The sequence below is a fragment of the Phytophthora ramorum genome, assembly GCF_020800215.1.
Source record: "Phytophthora ramorum isolate Pr-102 chromosome Unknown Phyram_PR-102_s0019, whole genome shotgun sequence".
Lineage (NCBI taxonomy): Eukaryota > Oomycota > Peronosporomycetes > Peronosporales > Peronosporaceae > Phytophthora > Phytophthora ramorum.
This window is the reverse complement of record NW_027150665.1, coordinates 811,474-830,921: the sequence shown is the minus strand read 5'-3', so window position 1 is coordinate 830,921 and position 19,448 is coordinate 811,474. Positions and strand designations below refer to the sequence as shown.

General features: G+C 54.3%; 4 protein-coding genes across 4 annotated transcripts; 1 reads left to right on the top strand and 3 right to left on the bottom strand.

Annotated features, from left to right (window-relative positions):
• Positions 1-12,615: 12,615 nt before the first annotated feature.
• KRP23_13978 (putative amidohydrolase YtcJ) lies at positions 12,616-14,561 on the bottom strand (the record flags this gene model as incomplete). Its single annotated transcript, XM_067884757.1, has 5 exons — positions 12,616-13,286; positions 13,356-13,488; positions 13,552-13,805; positions 13,884-13,926; positions 14,004-14,561. 5 exons carry the CDS (start codon positions 14,559-14,561, stop codon positions 12,616-12,618), a joined length of 1,659 nt encoding a protein of 552 aa, XP_067738137.1.
• Positions 14,562-14,654: 93 nt separating this feature from the next.
• On the bottom strand, positions 14,655-15,828 carry KRP23_13977 (uncharacterized protein; the record flags this gene model as incomplete). The annotated part of the gene is made up of 3 exons (XM_067884756.1): positions 14,655-15,422; positions 15,490-15,687; positions 15,754-15,828. The coding sequence occupies 3 exons, from the start codon at positions 15,826-15,828 to the stop codon at positions 14,655-14,657; spliced, it is 1,041 nt and encodes a 346-aa protein (XP_067738136.1).
• A 184-nt stretch (positions 15,829-16,012) lies between these two features.
• KRP23_13976 (Katanin p60 ATPase-containing subunit A1) lies at positions 16,013-18,401 on the bottom strand (the record flags this gene model as incomplete). Its single annotated transcript, XM_067884755.1, has 11 exons — positions 16,013-16,111; positions 16,178-16,296; positions 16,370-16,409; positions 16,498-16,747; positions 16,809-17,011; positions 17,081-17,155; positions 17,241-17,590; positions 17,662-17,747; positions 17,812-17,936; positions 18,001-18,186; positions 18,252-18,401. The coding sequence occupies 11 exons, from the start codon at positions 18,399-18,401 to the stop codon at positions 16,013-16,015; spliced, it is 1,683 nt and encodes a 560-aa protein (XP_067738135.1).
• Positions 18,402-18,618: 217 nt separating this feature from the next.
• Positions 18,619-19,339, top strand: KRP23_13975 (uncharacterized protein; the record flags this gene model as incomplete). The annotated part of the gene is made up of 2 exons (XM_067884754.1): positions 18,619-19,030; positions 19,110-19,339. The coding sequence occupies 2 exons, from the start codon at positions 18,619-18,621 to the stop codon at positions 19,337-19,339; spliced, it is 642 nt and encodes a 213-aa protein (XP_067738134.1).
• Between the last annotated feature and the right edge of the window lie 109 nt (positions 19,340-19,448).

The following is a 19,448-nucleotide window of genomic DNA, read 5'->3' as shown; positions in this document are numbered from 1 at the left end:
GTCCGTCCGTCCGTCCGTCCGTCCGTCTGTCCGTCATTCCGTACGCACCTCGAGCGTAACGCAAATCCGGACTTTCCGTTGGCTATAAATAGCTGCCGAGCGCAGCGAAGGCGGCCCTCCCATTCGCTATTATTATAATTCAAGCCCTCTTATTGGCTATTTAGTGGAACTTCTGCGCGATTGGCTATTATAATGCGTAGAGTGGACTACATCACATCGGAAGTAGCCGAATGAAATCGCTGCTGATTGGACAAAATAAACCGCCTTTCAACAACGTTTCTTTTCATTTCCATTTTCAAAACGACGCTCCGGCGACGGACCAGCTCAACGGAGGACCGGGCGGGATAGCTTCGCAGGCAGGTCATCCCCGCCGCAGGCAGGGTAGGTATAGATTAATCCTATTTAATTCTAATACATAACGATTTCGGGAGTGCCGCCTGTTGCGGATAACTGGTACCTTCAGGGCAGTCGAGGGGTAACCGTGCGTGTTAGAGGAGGATAACCGGAGCCGTGCATTGTGTGGGAAGGGCACAACTGCATGGAGGGATGGGTACCCTATGACGGCCACACTGATGCGGCCTAGCCAGCCCCCAAGAGGATCCCATCCCTGCCCAGCGAGCCAGGCCGACCTCTCTCGAAGCAATCGTGACGGTTACCCCGTATTTTCGGGCTTTCTGGTGAACATGCTATTTTGGGGGGCTCCCTTCACCCCCGGGAAGCATAATTCCAGGTTAGAGGTCCGATAAAAAGATTGCAGCTGGCGCCCGAAATGCGTTCCAAGACAGTCCGCCATCCAACCTGCTCTTCGGAGCCGCGGTGCTGAGGCGCCCATTTATGCCCGCCGGCATAGTGGGAAGTCTCATACCAATCCGGGGGACTGGGATGGGTACACACGGCGATAAAAGCCGGCCTAGCCGGGTCGTCCATCCTAGCCCCGGGCTTGACACCGTGTAATGGGACCGGCCCGTAGTGTGGTAACATGCTATTTGGGTTTCTGTGCAGTTACGGCTGTGGCGGACACTTTCCAATCAAAAGGACGAGTCGGCACTATTGTGACAAGTGAGGACCGCTCGACGGTGGCCATTTGCAGTGGTACCGGTGGAAAACCGTTGGTTTGGTGCAGTCTGCGCTCAAACTCGGGGTTTGTACGGCCCTTTAATGCCTATGATGCCTTGCTGCTAAAAAAAATATTAAAAAAGATTCCCAAAAAGCTGACACGTGTCCCTTTACAACCAAAACGGTTAATTGCCTGAGCTGATAAAGCTCAGTGGCATTGAGCGCGACCGGTAGACCTCCGTTGCCAAAGGAAGCAACTAAAAGAAAAGAAAAAAAAGAATTGAGGTACCGAGTCGCGCTTCAGCACCTCGAACCCGCAGCTGTGTCTCCAAAGGTATTGAGACGCAGCACCAATGCGGGGGTGCTTTAAAGGGATAACGGTGGATGTGAGGGACCAGAAACAAACAAAAGCAAACGCGGCAAGGCTAATGAGGTGTTTTACAGCCGTGCAGGACTCGGGTTCGTGGCGAGGACTGTGCAAGACTGGCGGTGCTACACGGGTATCCTGCAGGTGTGTCTCCAGAAGGCGTCTCCTTGCGAATTGCGAGGTACCGGCCGTCCTTTTACTAACGACTGCAGTTTTGGGTGGTTGTTTTCCAATGCACGTGCGCATTTATTGGGAAGTCCACTAACGCTGCATTTGCTGTTGCAGTTGTTGCGGACAGCACCATGGTGAATGTCGGCAGCAAGCGGGAGCGGTACGGCTGTTTGTTGGTTGTTGTCAAGTGTCCCTTGCTCAGTGGTCTCTTTTGTTAGTGATGAGCGGCGTCAGGAGCTGGACCAGCGCCATACCCAGGCCCTCGATGCCAACGCGTCACCACAAGGATATGAGTCTCCGGCGTCTAAGAGGCGACGGTTGGGGCGCCGCCGCGCGGCTCAAAGGCGGTTTCGGGTGGCAATGGAGCAGATGGAACAACTGAGTCTACAAGAGGCGGCCGCAGGTGGAGGGGACGTCGTCACAGTTGCAACGGGTGAAACCGCCCCTCCTGTGCCGACGGTCGTTGGACAAGGGGCGACTAGCCAGCTCTCTGCAGGTGCTCCAGTGCAGAGGGCGACTGACCCACAAGCAAATCCACGTCGGATGAGGGAGGCGCAGCGAGCGCGTTCCAGAAGAAGTAACATGACCGACTCTCAGCGGGAGAGTGCGCGGCGGCGTGACGCGGAGCGAAAGCTAGCCCGGCGAGCCCAGCTCCGTGCCGAGCAGCTTCAGGACGTACGAGAACGAAACCGGATCGCACAGCAGGAACGTCGGCATAATCTGAACGAAGAGGTCCACGCCGCGGAGCGTGAACGCAACAGTGCTTCTCGCGCGCTTCACAGGAGTGTACACGATCGCACTGAAGAGCGCAGGACAGACCGGGAGCAACACGCGGACCGCCGGGTTCAGTTTACGCAGGAGGAGCGTGCTGAAGCGCAAAGGGTAAACCAAGAGCAACACGTGGAGCGCCGGTCTCAGCTCACGCAGGAGGAGCGCGCTGAAGAACGCATGGTAAACCAAGAGCAACATGCCCGGCGCCGATCACAGCTCACACAGGAGGAGCGTGCCGAGGAACGGATAGTAAACCAGGAGCAACATGCCCAGCGCCGATCACAGCTTACGCAGGAGCAGCGTGCCGAAGATCGCATGATAAACCAAGAGCAACACGCGGAGCGCCGATCACAGCTTACGCAGGAGCAGCGTGCTGAAGAACGGATGGCAAACCAAGAGCAACACGCGGAGCGCAGATCACAGCTTACGCAGGAGGAACGCGCCGAAGCGCGAAGGGTAAACCAAGAGCAACATGCGGAACGCCGCAGAGAACAGACTGAGGAAGAAGCACTGGAGCAACGCGAGAGAGAGCGATTTCGGCGTAGATCGGCTCGACGTGGAGAGGCGTTGGCAAACCACGACGATTTTGACGTGGCCTACGTCCAGGGTCCAGACGTTGTGAATGGGCGCCATCGGCTTCCTCCCACCACTGTTTGTGAACATTGTGGCGCTTGGAAGTGGCCTGGCGAATCAAAAATGAGCTGCTGTCTGGAAGACAAGGTTCGTCTTCCCCCTTTACGGTCTGCACCTCCAAGATTGTTGCAACTGTACCGGGATCCAGCGTTTCGACAGCACATACGAGCGTATAACCAAGCTTTTGCGTTCACGTCCATTGGCGCTTCGTGCTCCAACCGATCCTTCCAGGACGTCAACCAGGATGCAAGCGTAGCGGGACAGAGGGGCGTGTACACGTACCGCATCCAGGGTGCAATGGGTCACTACTTGGGATCTCTACTCCCCTATATTGATCCCGCCACCGGAGAGCGCACGGACCCTAAGTTCGCGCAGATCTATATTGTGGACCCGGACATGCAGCAGCGCGCCCAACGCCGCAGAGGAATTTTTGCTGACTTGGATCCTGTGGCGTTGATGGACATTGAGCAAATGATGGAGCAGCACAACCCATTTGCTCAGCAGTTCCTGAGTTTCGGAGAGCAAGTGCGCTCGCGAGACACGAGCGACGTCGTGGATATGGTGTTCCGCCTCCACGAAAATATAGCGCATCCTCGGACATACAATTTGCCAACCGTTTCTGAGGTAGGCGCGACGCTCATCGAGGACGGCAACCTGGATAGGCCTCGCGATCTACTACTGTATACTCGGGATCACAGGCTTCTGCGACTGTTCGAGACGCGCCCGGAGTATGATCCTCTTCAGTATCCTCTTCTGCTTCCATATGGGGAGCTGGGTTGGACCTACACGGACACATACGCGAACGGAGTCAGACGTCGCAACAAGAACCAGATGTCCCTTCGCGAACATGTCGCCTTCCGGTTGCACCAAAAAGTGGGAGATCAGTCTGCTCTTCATCAAGGCGGCCGTCTCTTTCAGCAGTGGTGTGTCGACCAACGCGCTAAATGCGAGCAGGAGCAACTTCGCTGGGTGGCCTCACATCAGAAGCAAATTCGCGCCGATCAGTACCGAGGGCTTCAGGACGCACTGCTTAACGAAGGTACAATTCAGCTGGAAGCAGGCGAAGGGCTACTCTCCGAGTTTGACAGAGGCGATGGTACGTTGGTCCACCCTGATCGAGGCCGTGGTGGTGATACCCATTTTCTTAGCCAAGTGGGACGCCGCATTATTCTGCCCTCATCTCATATGGGCAGTCCTCGAGCGATGTACCAGTCCTACCAAGACTCAATGGCCATTGTTAGAGAATTCGGCAAGCCTGATGTGTTCATGACAACGACCTGCAGCCCTACATGGGAAGAGATAGTCGAGGCCCTTGGGTCTGATCAACAAAACGCTCAGGACCGCCCCGATATTGTAGCCCGTGTCTGGCAGCAAAAACTGCAAGCTCAGCTTAAAGACCTGAGCGAAGGAGTGCTGGGCCGTATGGAAGCGCGGATTTACGTGGTCGAGTTTCAAAAGAGAGGGCTCCCTCACGCGCACATCTTGATCATTTTGGCTGAAGAGGACAAGCCACGTACTCGCCAAATCGTAGATCGTATGGTGTCTGCAGAGCTTCCTGACAGAGAAAAGTTCCCGCAGCTATTCGAGACAATCATGACATGCATGCTGCATGGACCCTGTGGAGCGGCAAACCCGTCATGCGCTTGCATGAAGGACGGGAAGTGTACGAAAGGATATCCGAAACCTTTTGCAGAGGCGACAAGGACCAATGTGAACGGCTATCCGGTCTACAGACGGCGTCGACGAGCTGAAGGCGTCCTGGTATGGAAGGGCAGGGAGTACGACAACGCCACTATTAACCAGTGGGTTGTTCCGTACAACCCGTACTTATCCCAAAAGTACAATTGCCACATCAACGTCGAGGTGTGCACGGATATTTCAGCTGTGAAATATCTATACAAGTACGTCTACAAAGGGTCCGATAAAGCTGTGCTAACTGTCGAGGCAGTTCGCGCGGGTGGAGAGCTCCCTCGGCAAGAGCCAAACGAGATTCTGCGCTTCCTCACGGCCAGGTACATATCTCCAGTTGAAGCCTGTATCCGCTTACTCGACTTCTTGATCCAAGGAAAGACACACGCAGTCACTCAGCTTACCGTTCACGTCGAAGATGCCCAAACCGTGTTCTTCAGAGCGACGGAAGACCCGGAGCGTGTCCTGGGTCGTGGGAATCACACCATGTTGACCCGCTTCTTCGAATTGTGTGCGAGCGACGAACCCGAGAACCAGATCGCGAAGACAATGCTGTACCAGGATATACCCAAGGAATTCCGCTGGATGGGAAACACGAAGTGCTGGGTTCGACGTAAAAGGTACCAGGCTGCAATTGGTCGGATGGTGCATGTTTCACCGCGTGATATGGAGCGCTTCTATTTACGCCTGCTATTATGCCATCGCCGAGGACCGAGGTCTTTCGAAGACCTGCGGACAGTTGATGGTGTGCTGTGTCCCACGTATCGAGACGCGGCTGAACATGCCGGCTATCTGGAGAACGACAGCGAATGGGTTTTGTGTTTGTCGGAGGCTGCCGAGTTCCAGATGCCGTACCAGCTGCGCCAGCTCTTTGCAACAATCTTGGTCTACTCGGCGCCTACGGATGTTCGGGGTCTTTGGGACCAATTCTTCAAAGACCTTTCGCTTGACTATGCGTACAGGAACCGAGAGATGTTGGACCCTTTTAAAACGTCTGTTGTGACGTTCGACACACTGAAGAGTATCCAAGACTTGCTCAGTGTCAGTGGGTACTCCGTCCAAGACTTTGATCTCCCTCGGCTGAGCGAGTTCCCTCGCCTGGTGCTTGAGTCTGTTCTGCAAAACAATCTCATCCGACGAGAGCTAACGGGATATGACGCGTCTGTTCTTGAACAAATTGTGAGCGAGGAGGACCACCTAAACGAGGAGCAGCGCTTGACCTATGATCAGATCACCCAAGCTGTCGAGGACCCACAGGAAGGCAGGAAGCTATTCTTCGTTGATGGACCAGGCGGTACCGGGAAGTCGACACTGCTTCGGAACATACTGGCCAAGGTTCGTCTATCCGGGAAAATTGCAATCGCGGTCGCTTCCAGTGGGATTGCTTCTCTGCTGCTTATGGGAGGTCGGACAGCGCATTCTACCTTCAAAATCCCCTTGAAGATAGACGGCGAATCTACTTGCAACATCAACAAGCGATCCCAGGTCACGGAATTGATGAGGAAAGCAAGTTTGATAGTTTGGGACGAGGCACCCATGGCGCATCGGCACGCGTTTGAGGCAGTGGACAGAACGCTTCGTGACGTTTTGGATAACGAGGCAGAACCTTTCGGTGGGAAAGTCGTTGTGCTTTCGGGAGATTTCAGGCAAATTCTCCCGGTGGTGAAGGGCGGCTCGGCGACAGAGACAATCGACGCATGCCTGAAGTCATCCGAACTGTGGCCACTTTTCCAGAAGGTGCGTCTGACAGAGAACATGCGTGTTCGCACGGCTGCCACCTCCGATAGTGCTGCAGAAATGGCTGCGTTTTCCGAGTACCTGCTGGAGGTTGGAGAGGGGAGACACGAGGTACACAACGATCTGGGAAATGACTACATTAAGATTCCACGCGACATGCTCATCGACAACCCCGCCGGTGATCCAGATGAGGACGAGGAGATCCGTCCGGGAGCTATTCCGCGAGGTATGCGGCGCATGATCGACGAGATGTACGCCGACATCAACAATTCGGAAGTCGCAACGGACGAGTACTTTGCGAGTCGCACCATCCTCACCACCACGAACGCGATAGTCCATCGTATCAACGAAGCCGTAGCGGATCGCATGACTGGGCCAGCTCGAGAATATGTGTCCACGGACTCAGTGGAGGATGACGAGGACGGGAACTTATTCGAGCAGGAGGTGCTCAACTCCCTGAACATCAGTGGTATCCCACCCCACAAGCTGAAACTCAAGAAGGGGATGCCGATCATCATGATGCGGAACTTAAATCCCGACCTGGGGTTGTGCAACGGAACGCGTCTGCGAATCGTCGAACTCAAAGATCATGTCATCCATGCCACCATCATGGCCGGCGACAGACAAGGCCAGCATGTGTTGATCCCGCGCATCGTGTTCATCAGCGATGGCGACATCCGCGATTTCCCATTTCGACTGAGACGCAGGCAGTTTCCTATCCAGACTGCCTTTGCCATGACGATCAACAAGGCGCAGGGACAAACGGTGCAGTACCTGGGACTGTACTTGGCGACTCCTTGCTTTTCCCACGGTCAGCTGTATGTGGCCATGTCAAGGGTTACGTCGAGATCGAGATTCAAGGCGTTGGTCGAGTATCCAGAGCGGGAGGAAGAAGACGGAGTGTACACGGCGAACATAGTGTACCGACAGCTGTTCGAGAGAGCGTAGGCAGCGACTTCGTGTGAATGCATATTTTACGAAAGAAATACATTTGTCACTTTGCATAGCGGTAATTGTTGAGAGTCACCATTCCCCCTCGAGCGCAGCGAGTACGCCTGTGGTTTGAAGTCCGTGTGCGAAGCACGCGGGTGAAAACCCAGGACCAAGCAGTGCATGCTAGACAAGCGAAGGCGAAGCTTGAGAGCCGTAGCGGGCTTAGGGTTCGTACACACGGGAACCACGTGAGACGAGCGCAGCGAGTACGCCTGTGGTTTGAAGTCCGTGTGCGGAGCACGCGGGTGAAAACCCAGGACCAAGCAGTGCATGCTAGACAAGCGAAGGCGAAGCTTGAGAGCCGTAGCGGGCTTAGGGTTCGTACACACGGGAACCACGTGAGACGAGCGCAGCGAGTACGCCTGTGGTTTGAAGTCCGTGTGCGGAGCACGCGGGTGAAAACCCAGGACCAAGCAGTGCATGCTAGACAAGCGAAGGCGAAGCTTGCGAGCCGTAGCGGGCTTAGGGTTCGTACACACGGGAACAATGTGAGACGAGCGCAGCGAGTACGCCTGTGGTTTGAAGTCCGTGTGCGAAGCACGCGGGTGAAAACCCAGGACCAAGCAGTGCATGCTAGACAAGCGAAGGCGAAGCTTGCGAGCCGTAGCGGGCTTAGGGTTCGTACACACGGGAACCACGTGAGACGAGCGCAGCGAGTACGCCTGTGGTTTGAAGTCCGTGTGCGGAGCACGCGGGTGAAAACCCAGGACCAAGCAGTGCATGCTAGACAAGCGAAGGCGAAGCTTGAGAGCCGTAGCGGGCTTAGGGTTCGTACACACGGGAACCACGTGAGACGAGCGCAGCGAGTACGCCTGTGGTTTGAAGTCCGTGTGCGAAGCACGCGGGTGAAAACCCAGGACCAAACAGTGCATGCTAGACAAGCGAAGGCGAAGCTTGCGAGCCGTAGCGGGCTTAGGGTTTTGATACAAGTCTACTGTAAAATATACTGATATAAAACATAAGCCTGTCATAGCAAAAACAGTAGTGAAGCGAGCTGGATGAGCGAGCGAACGGGCACCAACCAACCATGCACCCACCGCCCGCAACGCGGGCGGCGCTCGGCTAGTCTCCTACAAGTAACAGAGTAACCTGTCCGTCTGTCCGTCATTCCGTACGCACCTCGAGGGTAACGCAAATCCGGACTTTCCGTTGGCTATAAATAGCTGCCGAGCGCAGCGAAGGCGGCCCTCCCATTCGCCAATACTATAATTCGAGCCCTCTCATTGGCTATATAGTGGAGACTCTGCGCGATTGGCTGTTATAATGCGTAGTGTGGACTACACCACATCGGAAGTAGCCGAATAAAATCACTGATGCTGATTGGACAAAATAAACCGCCTTTAACAACGTTTCTTTTCATTCCCATACGTGGTCGAGTTTCAGGGAGATTCCAGGCAAATTCTGCAGGTGGTGAAGGGCGGATCGGCTACAGAGACAATCGACGCATGCCTGAAGTCATCCGAACGGTGGCCACTTTTCCAGAAGGTGCGTCTGACAGAGAACATGCGTGTTCGCACGGCTGCCACGTCCGATAGTGCTGCAGAAATGGCTGCGTTTTCCGAGTACCTGTTGAAGGTTGGAGAGGGGAGACACGAGGTACACAATGATCTGGGAAATGACTACATCAAGATTCCACGTGACATGCTCATCGACAACCCGTCGGTGATCCAGATGATGACGAGAAGATCCGACCGGGAGCTATTCCGCGAGGTATGCGGCGCATGATCGACGAGATGTACGCCGACATCAACAATTCGGAAGTCGCAACGGACGAGTACTTTGCGAGTCGCACCATCCTCACCACCACGAACGCGATAGTCCATCGTATCAACGAAGCCGTAGCGGATCGCATGACGGGACCAGCTCGAGAATATGTGTCCACGGACTCAGTGGAGGATGACGAGGACGGGAACTTATTCGAGCAGGAGGTGCTCGACTCCCTGAACATCAGTGGCATCCCACCCCACAAGCTGAAACTCAAGAAGGGGATGCCGATCATCATGATGCGGAACTTAAATCCCGACCTGGGGTTGTGCAACGGAACACGCCTGCGAATCGTCGAACTCAAAGATCATGTCATCCATGCCACCATCATGGCCGGCGACAGGCAAGGCCAGCATGTGTTGATCCCGCGCATCGTGTTCATCAGCGATGGCGACATCCGCGATTTCCCATTTCGACTGAGACGCAGGCAGTTTCCTATCCAGACTGCCTTTGCCATGACGATCAACAAGGCGCAGGGACAAACGGTGCAGTACCTGGGACTGTACTTGGCGACTCCTTGCTTTTCCCACGGTCAGCTGTATGTGGCCATGTCAAGGGTTACGTCGAGGTCGAGATTCAAGGCGTTGGTCGAGTATCCAGAGCGGGAGGAAGAAGACGGAGTGTACACGGCGAATATAGTGTACCGACAGCTGTTCGAGAGGGCGTAGGCAGTGACTTCGTGTGAATGCATATTTTACGAAAGGAATACATTTGTCACTTTGCATAGCGGTAATTGTTGAGAGTCACCATTCCCCCTCGAGCGCAGCGAGTACGCCTGTGGTTTGAAGTCCGTGTGCGAAGCACGCGGGTGAAAACCCAGGACCAAGCAGTGCATGCTAGACAAGCGGAGGCGAAGCTTGCGAGCCGTAGCGGGCTTAGGGTTCGTACACACGGGAACCACGTGAAACGAGCGCAGCGAGTACGCCTGTGGTTTGAAGTCCGTGTGCGAAGCACGCGGGTGAAAACCCAGGACCAAGCAGTGCATGCTAGACAAGCGGAGGCGAAGCTTGCGAGCCGTAGCAGGCTTAGGGTTCGTACACACTAGAACCACGTGAGACGAGCGCAGCGAGTACGCCTGCGGTTTGAAGTCCGTGTGCGAAGCACGCGGGTGAAAACCCAGGACCAAGCAGTGCATGGTAGACAAGCGGAGGCGAAGCTTGCGAGCCGTAGCGGGCTTAGGGTTGTGGTACAAGTCAATAATAAAACATATCGATATAAAATATAAGCCTTTCATAGTAAAAATAGTAGTGAAGCGAGCTGGATGAGCGAGCGAACGGGCACCAACCAACCATGCACCCACCGCCCGCAACGCGGGCGGCGCTCGGCTAGTCTCCTACAAGTAACAGAGTAACCTGTCCGTCCGTCTGTCCGTCATTCCGTACGCACCCGGAGCGTAACGCAAATCCGGACTTTCCGTTGGCTATAAATAGCTGCCGAGCGCAGCGAAGGCGGCCCTCCCATTCGCCAATACTATAATTCGAGCCCTCTCATTGGCTATTTAGTGGAGCCTCTGCGCGATTGGCTATTATAATGCGTAGAGTGGACTACACCACATCGGAACTAGCCGAATGAAATCGCTGCTGATTGGACAAAATAAACCGCCTTTCAACAACTTTTCTTTTCATTCCCATACGTGGTCGAGTTTCAGAGAGATTCCAGGCAAATTCTCCCGGTGGTGAAGGGCGGCTCGGCGACAGAGACAATCGACGCATGCCTGAAGTCATCCGAACTGTGGCCACTTTTCCAGAAGGTGCGTCTGACAGAGAACATGCGTGTTCGCACGGCTGCCACCTCCGATAGTGCTGCTGAAATGGCTGCGTTTTCCGAGTACCTGCTGGAGGTTGGAGAGGGGAGACACGAGGTACACAATGATCTGGGAAATGACTACATTAAGATTCCACGCGACATGCTCATCGACAACCCCGCCAGTGATCCAGATGAGGACGAGGAGATCCGCCCGGGAGCTATTCCGCGAGGTATGCGGCGCATGATCGACGAGATGTACGCCGACATCAACAATTCAGAAGTCGCAACGGACGAGTACTTTGCGAGTCGCACCATCCTCACCACCACGAACGCGATAGTCCATCGTATCAACGAAGCCGTAGCGGATCGCATGACTGGGCCAGCTCGAGAATATGTGTCCACGGACTCAGTGGAGGATGACGAGGACGGGAACTTATTCGAGCAGGAGGTGCTCAACTCCCTGAACATCAGTGGCATCCCACCCCACAAGCTGAAACTCAAGAAGGGGATGCCGATCATCATGATGCGGAACTTAAATCCCGACCTGGGGTTGTGCAACGGAACACGCCTGCGAATCGTCGAACTCAAAGATCATGTCATCCATGCCACCATCATGGCAGGCGACAGGCAAGGCCAGCATGTGTTGATCCCGCGCATCGTGTTCATCAGCGATGGCGACATCCGCGATTTCCCATTTCGACTGAGACGCAGGCAGTTTCCTATCCAGACTGCCTTTGCCATGACGATCAACAAGGCGCAGGGACAAACGGTGCAGTACCTGGGACTGTACTTGGCGACTCCTTGCTTTTCCCACGGTCAGCTGTATGTGGCCATGTCGAGGGTTACGTCGAGATCGAGATTCAAGGCGTTGGTCGAGTATCCAGAGCGGGAGGAAGAAGACGGAGTGTACACGGCGAACATAGTGTACCGACAGCTGTTCGAGAGGGCGTAGGCAGTGACTTCGTGTGAATGCATATTTTACGAAAGAAATACATTTGTCACTTTGCATAGCGGTAATTGTTGAGAGTCACCATTCCCCCTCGAGCGCAGCGAGCACGCCTGCGGTTTGAAGTCCGTGTGCGAAGCACGCGGGTGAAAACCCAGGACCAAGCAGTGCATGCTAGACAAGCGGAGGCGAAGCTTGCGAGCCGTAGCGGGCTTAGGGTTCGTACACACGGGAACCACGTGAGACGAGCGCAGCGAGTACGCCTGCGGTTTGAAGTCCGTGTGCGAAGCACGCGGGTGAAAACCCAGGACCAAGCAGTGCATGCTAGACAAGTGGAGGCGAAGCTTGCGAGCCGTAGCGGGCTTAGGGTTCGTACACACGGGAACCACGTGAGACGAGCGTAGCGAGTACGCCTGTGGTTTGAAGTCCGTGTGCGAAGCACGCGGGTGAAAACCCAGGACCAAACAGTGCATGCTAGACAAGCGAAGGCGAAGCTTGCGAGCCGTAGTGGGCTTAGGGTTGTGGTTCAAGTCAACATTAAAACATATCGACATAAAATATAAGCCTTTCATAGTAAAAATAGTAGTCAGGCGAGCTGGATGAGCGAGCGAACGGGCACCAACTAACCATGCACCCACCGCCCGCAACGCGGGCGGCGCTCGGCTAGTCAACCAACTGTTCGGGTTTGTGGCATGCGTACTTTCATGCGTATCAAAAAGCGCCCCAAAAAACGGAAGTCCATTTATCGCCGACAGCATCGGCAGACCCGCATGGGGCCATTCTTGCCTGGTAAAAGACTTTGGCTGAGATCGTGCTGCGTGCTCATGATGGATGTTGAATCATACTGGTACGTCTTTTTGCCATTCACCCACACGCTCTCCGCAAGATCGGGTGTAACAAGCGCCGCGTGATCCTGAGTGACATCTTTGCGAAGCACCACGAAATCAGCTCGAAAGCCTGGGGCGATCTGGCCGAGAATGTCCTCTTGCATGGTCGCAAACGCACCACCTTTCGTGTAGAGTGCCAGCGCTTCTCCGAACGAGAGCTGCTCTTCCGGCAAGAAAACTTCCTCGGGCCGGTTTGGTTTTCGGCGGTAGATGGCGTCGTAAATGCCTTGGAATGGGTTGCACGTCTCGATGGGCGCGTCACTCCCTCCAGCGCATGCGACGCCATTGTCCAGCATGCGCTTCCAACAGTATGAATACTGGATTACATCATCTTGCAAGCGCTTGCGAACATAAGCTGCGTCGGTTACCGTGAAGGATGGCTGGATGTTGCCGATGACACCTTGCTCCCGCATCTGGGAGATCAAGTCTTCGCCTAGAATCTGGCAGTGCGTCAGAATCGGTCGTTTTCCAGGCCCAACATCAGCTGCCTTAAGTGCTGCGAGCACTTGTTCTGCTGCTCGATCACCTGAGCATTCGCTAGATCAGTGAACAATTGTAATTGACGTATTACCAATAATCCCAAGAGCAAACGCACCAATTGCGTGAATCTCGACACGGTAGCCAGCGTTATCTGCATCGCGTATCTTCTTGAGAAGGTCTTCATCTGAGTTCATAAGAATGCCCTTGTTATCTGTTCCCTTGTATGAAGCACGAAGTGCAGCCGTCTCCTATCAAAACAGACAAGAAAGATGAGGATTTGAGGATACCCGCACGAAAGATTTTTGCCGTACCGCTCCGAGACTGCCATCACTGAAAATCTTCATTCGGTGACACGACACAAGACCATCGCAATCTCCAGGCTTCGCCGTTATAGGCTTATGTAGCTCATGAATAGATGGCGTCAAGTACACACGAACAGGCAGCCCTTCCTCCTCTTGCAGCTTGGTATACACATTCCACGCATCCTCATCGTTCGTGTGGACAGCAGTGAGTCCCGAGCGCACGCATCTCCCCAGCGCGTGTTTGAAGTACTTTACTCGCAGTTCTACACCACCACCACCACAAGGACAGCATTTTAGCATTCTCCACTATCTCGTTCAAACATCATGAACGCTCCTCCTACCCAGCGAGGGTTCATTCGCGTGCTGCTCTACAATTTGCACCGCCTACTCAACCACATAAAAAATGACTCTGCATCAGCTCCAACTACCAGCAACTACAAAGATGCTCTCCTTATCCCTACATCTTCTCTCAAGATGCCTGTAGCCCCCTTCTCGTCCACATCAATGGCTCCATGCTTCACCTCATGACCCTTGCCAGCAACGTCCACTCCTGCAATCTCCAGCGCCTTGGTATTCACCACTGCAATGTGCCAACAGGCTCGATGCAGAATCACGGGTCGGTCTCTGATCACGGCGTCGATGTCGTGTCGCGAGGGGTACCGAGCGTCGGTCGAGAGCTCGTCCTGCGCCCAGCCGACACCCACGACCCACGCCTTATCCGGATATGCCGCATCGTAGCTACTAAGCCGTTCCGCGAACGCTTCATACGACCGGCAGCCCGACAGATCGAGCCACTCAGCGCTCTCGCCCAGCATCGACACGTGAATGTGTGAGTCGTGCAGCCCAGGCAGCACCAAAGCGCCCTCGAGGTCCTGCGCCTCCGCGGCGGCGGGCGGCTCCCCACAGCCCACGGACTCGACGCGGCCGTCGTCGGACACCGTCATCCACTCGGCGAAGGCTCCCGCGGCGGAGCGCGAGCCCGCCCACTGCCAGATCTTCCCGTTCACGAACGCCTTCATGCTTGTGTGCTGCAAATCAGAATGGAAGAATGAAGGTCCATGTTGATATTCGGTTCATAATGCAATGAGCAACATTCCTATATGTATCTGTCTTCACGCGTACACGATGTTCCGTATACTTTTCAGCATCACGTCAGCCCACTGCATCATCTCGTCGTGTAGCTCCAGTGCAAGTTCTGAAACCGGGAACTCCGGTCGACGTATTTTCAAGAAGGTGGCACGCCGCATCGTGACAATCAATTCCTCCTCCTCGGTACCGAGATTTGCCTCCGCTGGTTGTCTTCTGGTAGCCGTCAAGACAATTGCACCCGACGTATCTCTCCGGACGCGGTCATTTGAATACGGATGCAGTTCGTCCTCATCGACGCAATCAACGACGAAGACGCCGCAAGCCTCGCTGCCGAATCCAAAATCGTCTTCAGCAAACATGTGCCGGAACGAGATGGCGTTGCCCTCGACTGCAATGCCGCGAGTGTTCGTAGATATAAACCGACTGTGGAACGCTTCCTCCTCAATTGTGTCGTAGTCATCTCGAAGCATAACATGTCCAAGTTGCTCCGAGATGACGATTTCCATGTTGGTCATGAAGAACGACAATGCATCGAAAACTTGTTGAAGAGAAGCAACACCAGGATAGTGCACCGTGTCGAAGCGTATACAGCACATATCGCCATGCTCGTTCTCGAACCGGTTCTCGGAAAATTGTATCTTGAATGGGTCGACAGGACGAGTAGCTGACATAACAAACTCATACGCTCCGCGCAATTTTTGCCTCCTCATCGCCAGGAGCGTGGCACGGCGTTCGCTCCAGCTTTTGGTGAGGCAGATACGACTGTAGAGTGGATAATAAGGCTGGTCGATCTGCAGAAGTCAACAGAAATGGCGTTAGTCGCTAACCAACATATAGACGGGAGTGCCAGAATCGTACAATGCATGTGGATAATGCAGACTGCATCTGCGCGACATGGAGCTGCTGCTTTTGCTTCGCGTACAAGAGCGCCGCAAGCTCTACTGCTATCGGTCGAAGAATCGGGTCTTCCTCCACCACTAAGTGGGCTGGCAGATTCCGGGTCTTCAGCACAGCAACGCCAGATTCCAACAAACAGATCTCCCTCTCTAGCATGTCCTGTTTCATCACCCCCATTAAGTAGTGACAATACAGCACATTTCCTAATAATTGATCGTCGCGCACCTTTTGCTCAGCATGATTAAGCTTGCGTCTCTTTTTGGCTTCCACGCCACTGGGAGCACCACGAAAACTCCCCATAATGCTACGTGTTCTGCCAGACGAAATCATCGCTACACCCACCCGACGTCAACCACGAGACTTCTCTACTGAACTGGAAGCGATAGGAAGTGCGATGACTATGTGGAGCGTGGCGCTACCCAATCGGGTAAAAGCACCAGAGAAAGAGCGTACAACGCATGTGAAAGTAGGTACGAGGGCTCTCCTATTTCGACCCGAACGCGGCTTCCCATTGCTCAAACCGGCGAAGCTGGTCGTGCCCCACAGACTTGGACACGTTGCTGAGAGCTTCCGCAAAGTCTGCCTACATCAGGGAAGAAGCAATCGTCAGAACGTCCTGGGAACGCAAATTGCGTAAGAAAGCAAGTACCTTGGTTACAACTAGTCGTTCCGTCTCGAGCTCACGGGAGTCCTCACCCGCTTCCATCTCTCGCCGCATTTTGAGAAGCAGCTCTGGAGTGTATACGCGTTTCACAGGCATGCGCTTGGCTAGCAATCAGGAGATAATGAGTTAGTCACCTTCACCTTGACAAAAGTGGTCATTAGAAACAATGTTGCTTACCTGTTTCGCAGACGTTGGTGATGTCGTCTCCGCTGTAGCCCTGCAAAATAGCACCACAGAACAAGATAAAGTTGCTCAGCGTGCGGAAGTCAAATCTTCGCATGCGTGTAAATGCACTACACGAGTACCTCTGTTTCCTCTACAAGGGCGTCCAGGTTCACGTCCGAGCCCACGTCAATTCGCCTAAGATTAAGTTCAAATAGAGCTCGACGTGCTTCGGCTTCGGGCAGCGGGATATATACTCGCTTCGTCAGTCGTCGCCGCATGGCTTCATCTAACTCCCAAGGAAGATTGGTGGCCGCAAGAAGCATCACGCGGCTGCCATCGTGCTCCCCAGATGACACGCCATTAATTTGGACTAGAAGCTCCGTTTTAACCCTGGTCGCACAAATACAACTTCATTAGAGGCGCAACTAGAAATCGTTTCCAAGTTACACACCTGCGACTCGCTTCATGTTCTGTTGCAGCGCCTCTGGCTGATGCGATGGCGTCAATTTCGTCCATAAAAATAATAGATGGTTCGTAATAACGCGCCATATCGAACAGAATTCGGACCATCTTTTCAGAGTCACCACGATACTTCGACGAAAGCGTCGAGGCAGACACATTGAAAAAGGTCGTTCCACATTCATGAGCGACAGCCTACGATCAGAGATGGTCACGACTTTAGTTGGCTGCTCAGGAAAAAGTGTCACCAATAATTCGTAGTACCTTGGCAAGCAGCGTTTTCCCTGTTCCTGGTGGGCCAAACATCAGCACTCCGTTACATGGTTTCAAAAGACCATCCTGCATGAAAAAAGCACACACACGCACAACCACGGTTAGAACAGCACACAGATGCAGTCGGATCAAACAACACAACCAAACTAACCGTGAAAAGGTGTGGTGCAATCTGTGGAAGCATCACGGTTTCTTGCAGTAGCTGCTTGGTATGCTCGAGCCCAGCAATATTTTCAAATGTGACGTTCTCTCCGTGATCCACAATATCTCTCTCAATGGCTTCAATAAGCTCTTGGTCGACCCAGCCGTTTTCTTTTGCCAGTTCGGAGTACTTGACTTTACCCGCAATGGTCCCTTGGCTATTGGTTGAGCTCGCTGTACTTTGGACACTTTCCCGTCGCTTCGAAGCACGCGGGTCTTGGCCTGTTTTCCGCTGTTTTGATTCTGGATTTGCCGCTGACGACGCTAAGCTCCGTTTTGCGCCATTTCGCACCCGGTTCTCTGGCCAGTTAACAACGTCAATAACTTATCGCAACTCCTATCCAACGAAAGACTCTTCACAACTTGCTCACCTATGTCTAAAGATGTCCGCTTCCTCCGAGTCGTCGACGCTGTTGCTCCTGTCGTATTCTTCCTAGATTGTTGCAACTGCCGTGCTCTGAACCAATCCACAGTCAATCAATAAAATACCACCACTTCAAAGCCTTATCGAAAATTCCCACCTCATCACTGTAGTAGCCCGCGGTTCTCCTCGATGCATCCACAATGGAGCGTTTCTCTCCCTCGCTCTCGGACTCGTCGACATCGCTGGCTGGTCCCTCCGTCGTGCTACCTGCGGCTTTTCCCGCTACCACCACCAATAAAACATCAATTTTAGCTCTGCACCTTCATAACTTGTACCCACAACGTACTCTTTTGGCAGCTTCCTCTTCGAGTGCAATGGCCTGCTCCTCCCGCTCCTGCCTCAGTCTCCGCTCCTTCGCAGCCTTACTGCGTCTCTGCGTCTCCTGCACTTTGTTCGCAGCGACCGCCACGTCCTGTAGCGTGCTACGGTATTCGAGGATGGTGCGGTACTCGCGCTGTAGGTCCTTCAGAAACTGCAATCGCAACACAAGAATCAGATCTCGGAAATCGAAGGTATTGACGAACTATTGGGCCGCACTTCGCGCGCCTCGGGGGTCCCGCTCAGCTGCATCTCTAGCGCCTTTCGCACGGCGCGGAACTCCACGATGCCCCGGTCGTAATCGCCCAGCAGACACAGCTCTCGGGCGCGGAGCAGCGCGTGCTGCGCACTCTTGGCGGCGACGGTCATCTCGTCAATGGCGTTTCCTATTGACATCAACTCTAATTGGATGAAACTTCGAGATATCTTTCAGCGAATCAGAAGCCGGAATGTTTATTTACCGGTTTTTGAATGTTGTGTACAACTTGTGTATGCGCGGTCCGCGGCCGACACGTAGCGGGCAGAGAGCGTCGACAGTCACTCGCCAACTCCATCGCAAGCGGACGCCGCCTTCGAGACCGCTACTATGATGCTAACGGACCTGCAGATCGTGGCCCTCGCCGTGACGGGCGTGACGCTCGTGCTGCTGCTCATGGCGGCGCGCGTGCTGCTCCCTACCAAGACAGACGAGGTGGACGAGTCGCTGCAAGCCATGATCAACGGCTTCGACTTTGCGCTGCCCGAGGAGGTGGAGCAGTACCGCCAGGGCAAGGCGCAGCACCCGGACGAGAAGGATAAGTGTTTCCAGCTGCTGTTCCGTCGCGCTGTAGCCGACATCCCGCTCATCCGCAAGATCCAGTCGGAGAGCTCGGGCATCCAGCGCCTCAAGAAAAACGACATCCTCAAGGACGGCTCCTTCCTGAGCTACAAGCTGGCCGAGGAGCTCATCAACGACGAGATCAATGACGTGCGTCGGGAAGCCGAAGAGCTCAAGCCCGGTACGGACACCCTGTTGTCCCTATTGTTGTTACTGCTGTCTGTCTGACGAGTCGCTCTTGTGTCATTTTGTTCTGCCAGGTGAGGGTTGGCCCGACAAGATTTTCCCCCAGGCCGTGCAGTTTATGAACCAGATCGCCGAACAGCAAATGGCAGCACAGCGCAAGGCGGCCGAGGCTCAGATGAAGGCCGTGCAGGCTGCTCGTGCCAAGGCCATGGCACAGGCCGAAGCGGCCCAGGAGGCTGTCAAGAACATTGAGGCACAGGTAGCGTCCAACGAGAGCGACGAGACGCTGCGGAAGAGGAAGTAGGGGACGTGGTGGAAACTCGTGGTGCCGTAGCAGCCTCTGCAAGCTCGACCAGTTCACCCGTAAATGCCACTTTTGGTCCACATGGCTTGACTGCTTCGGTGCTCGGTCC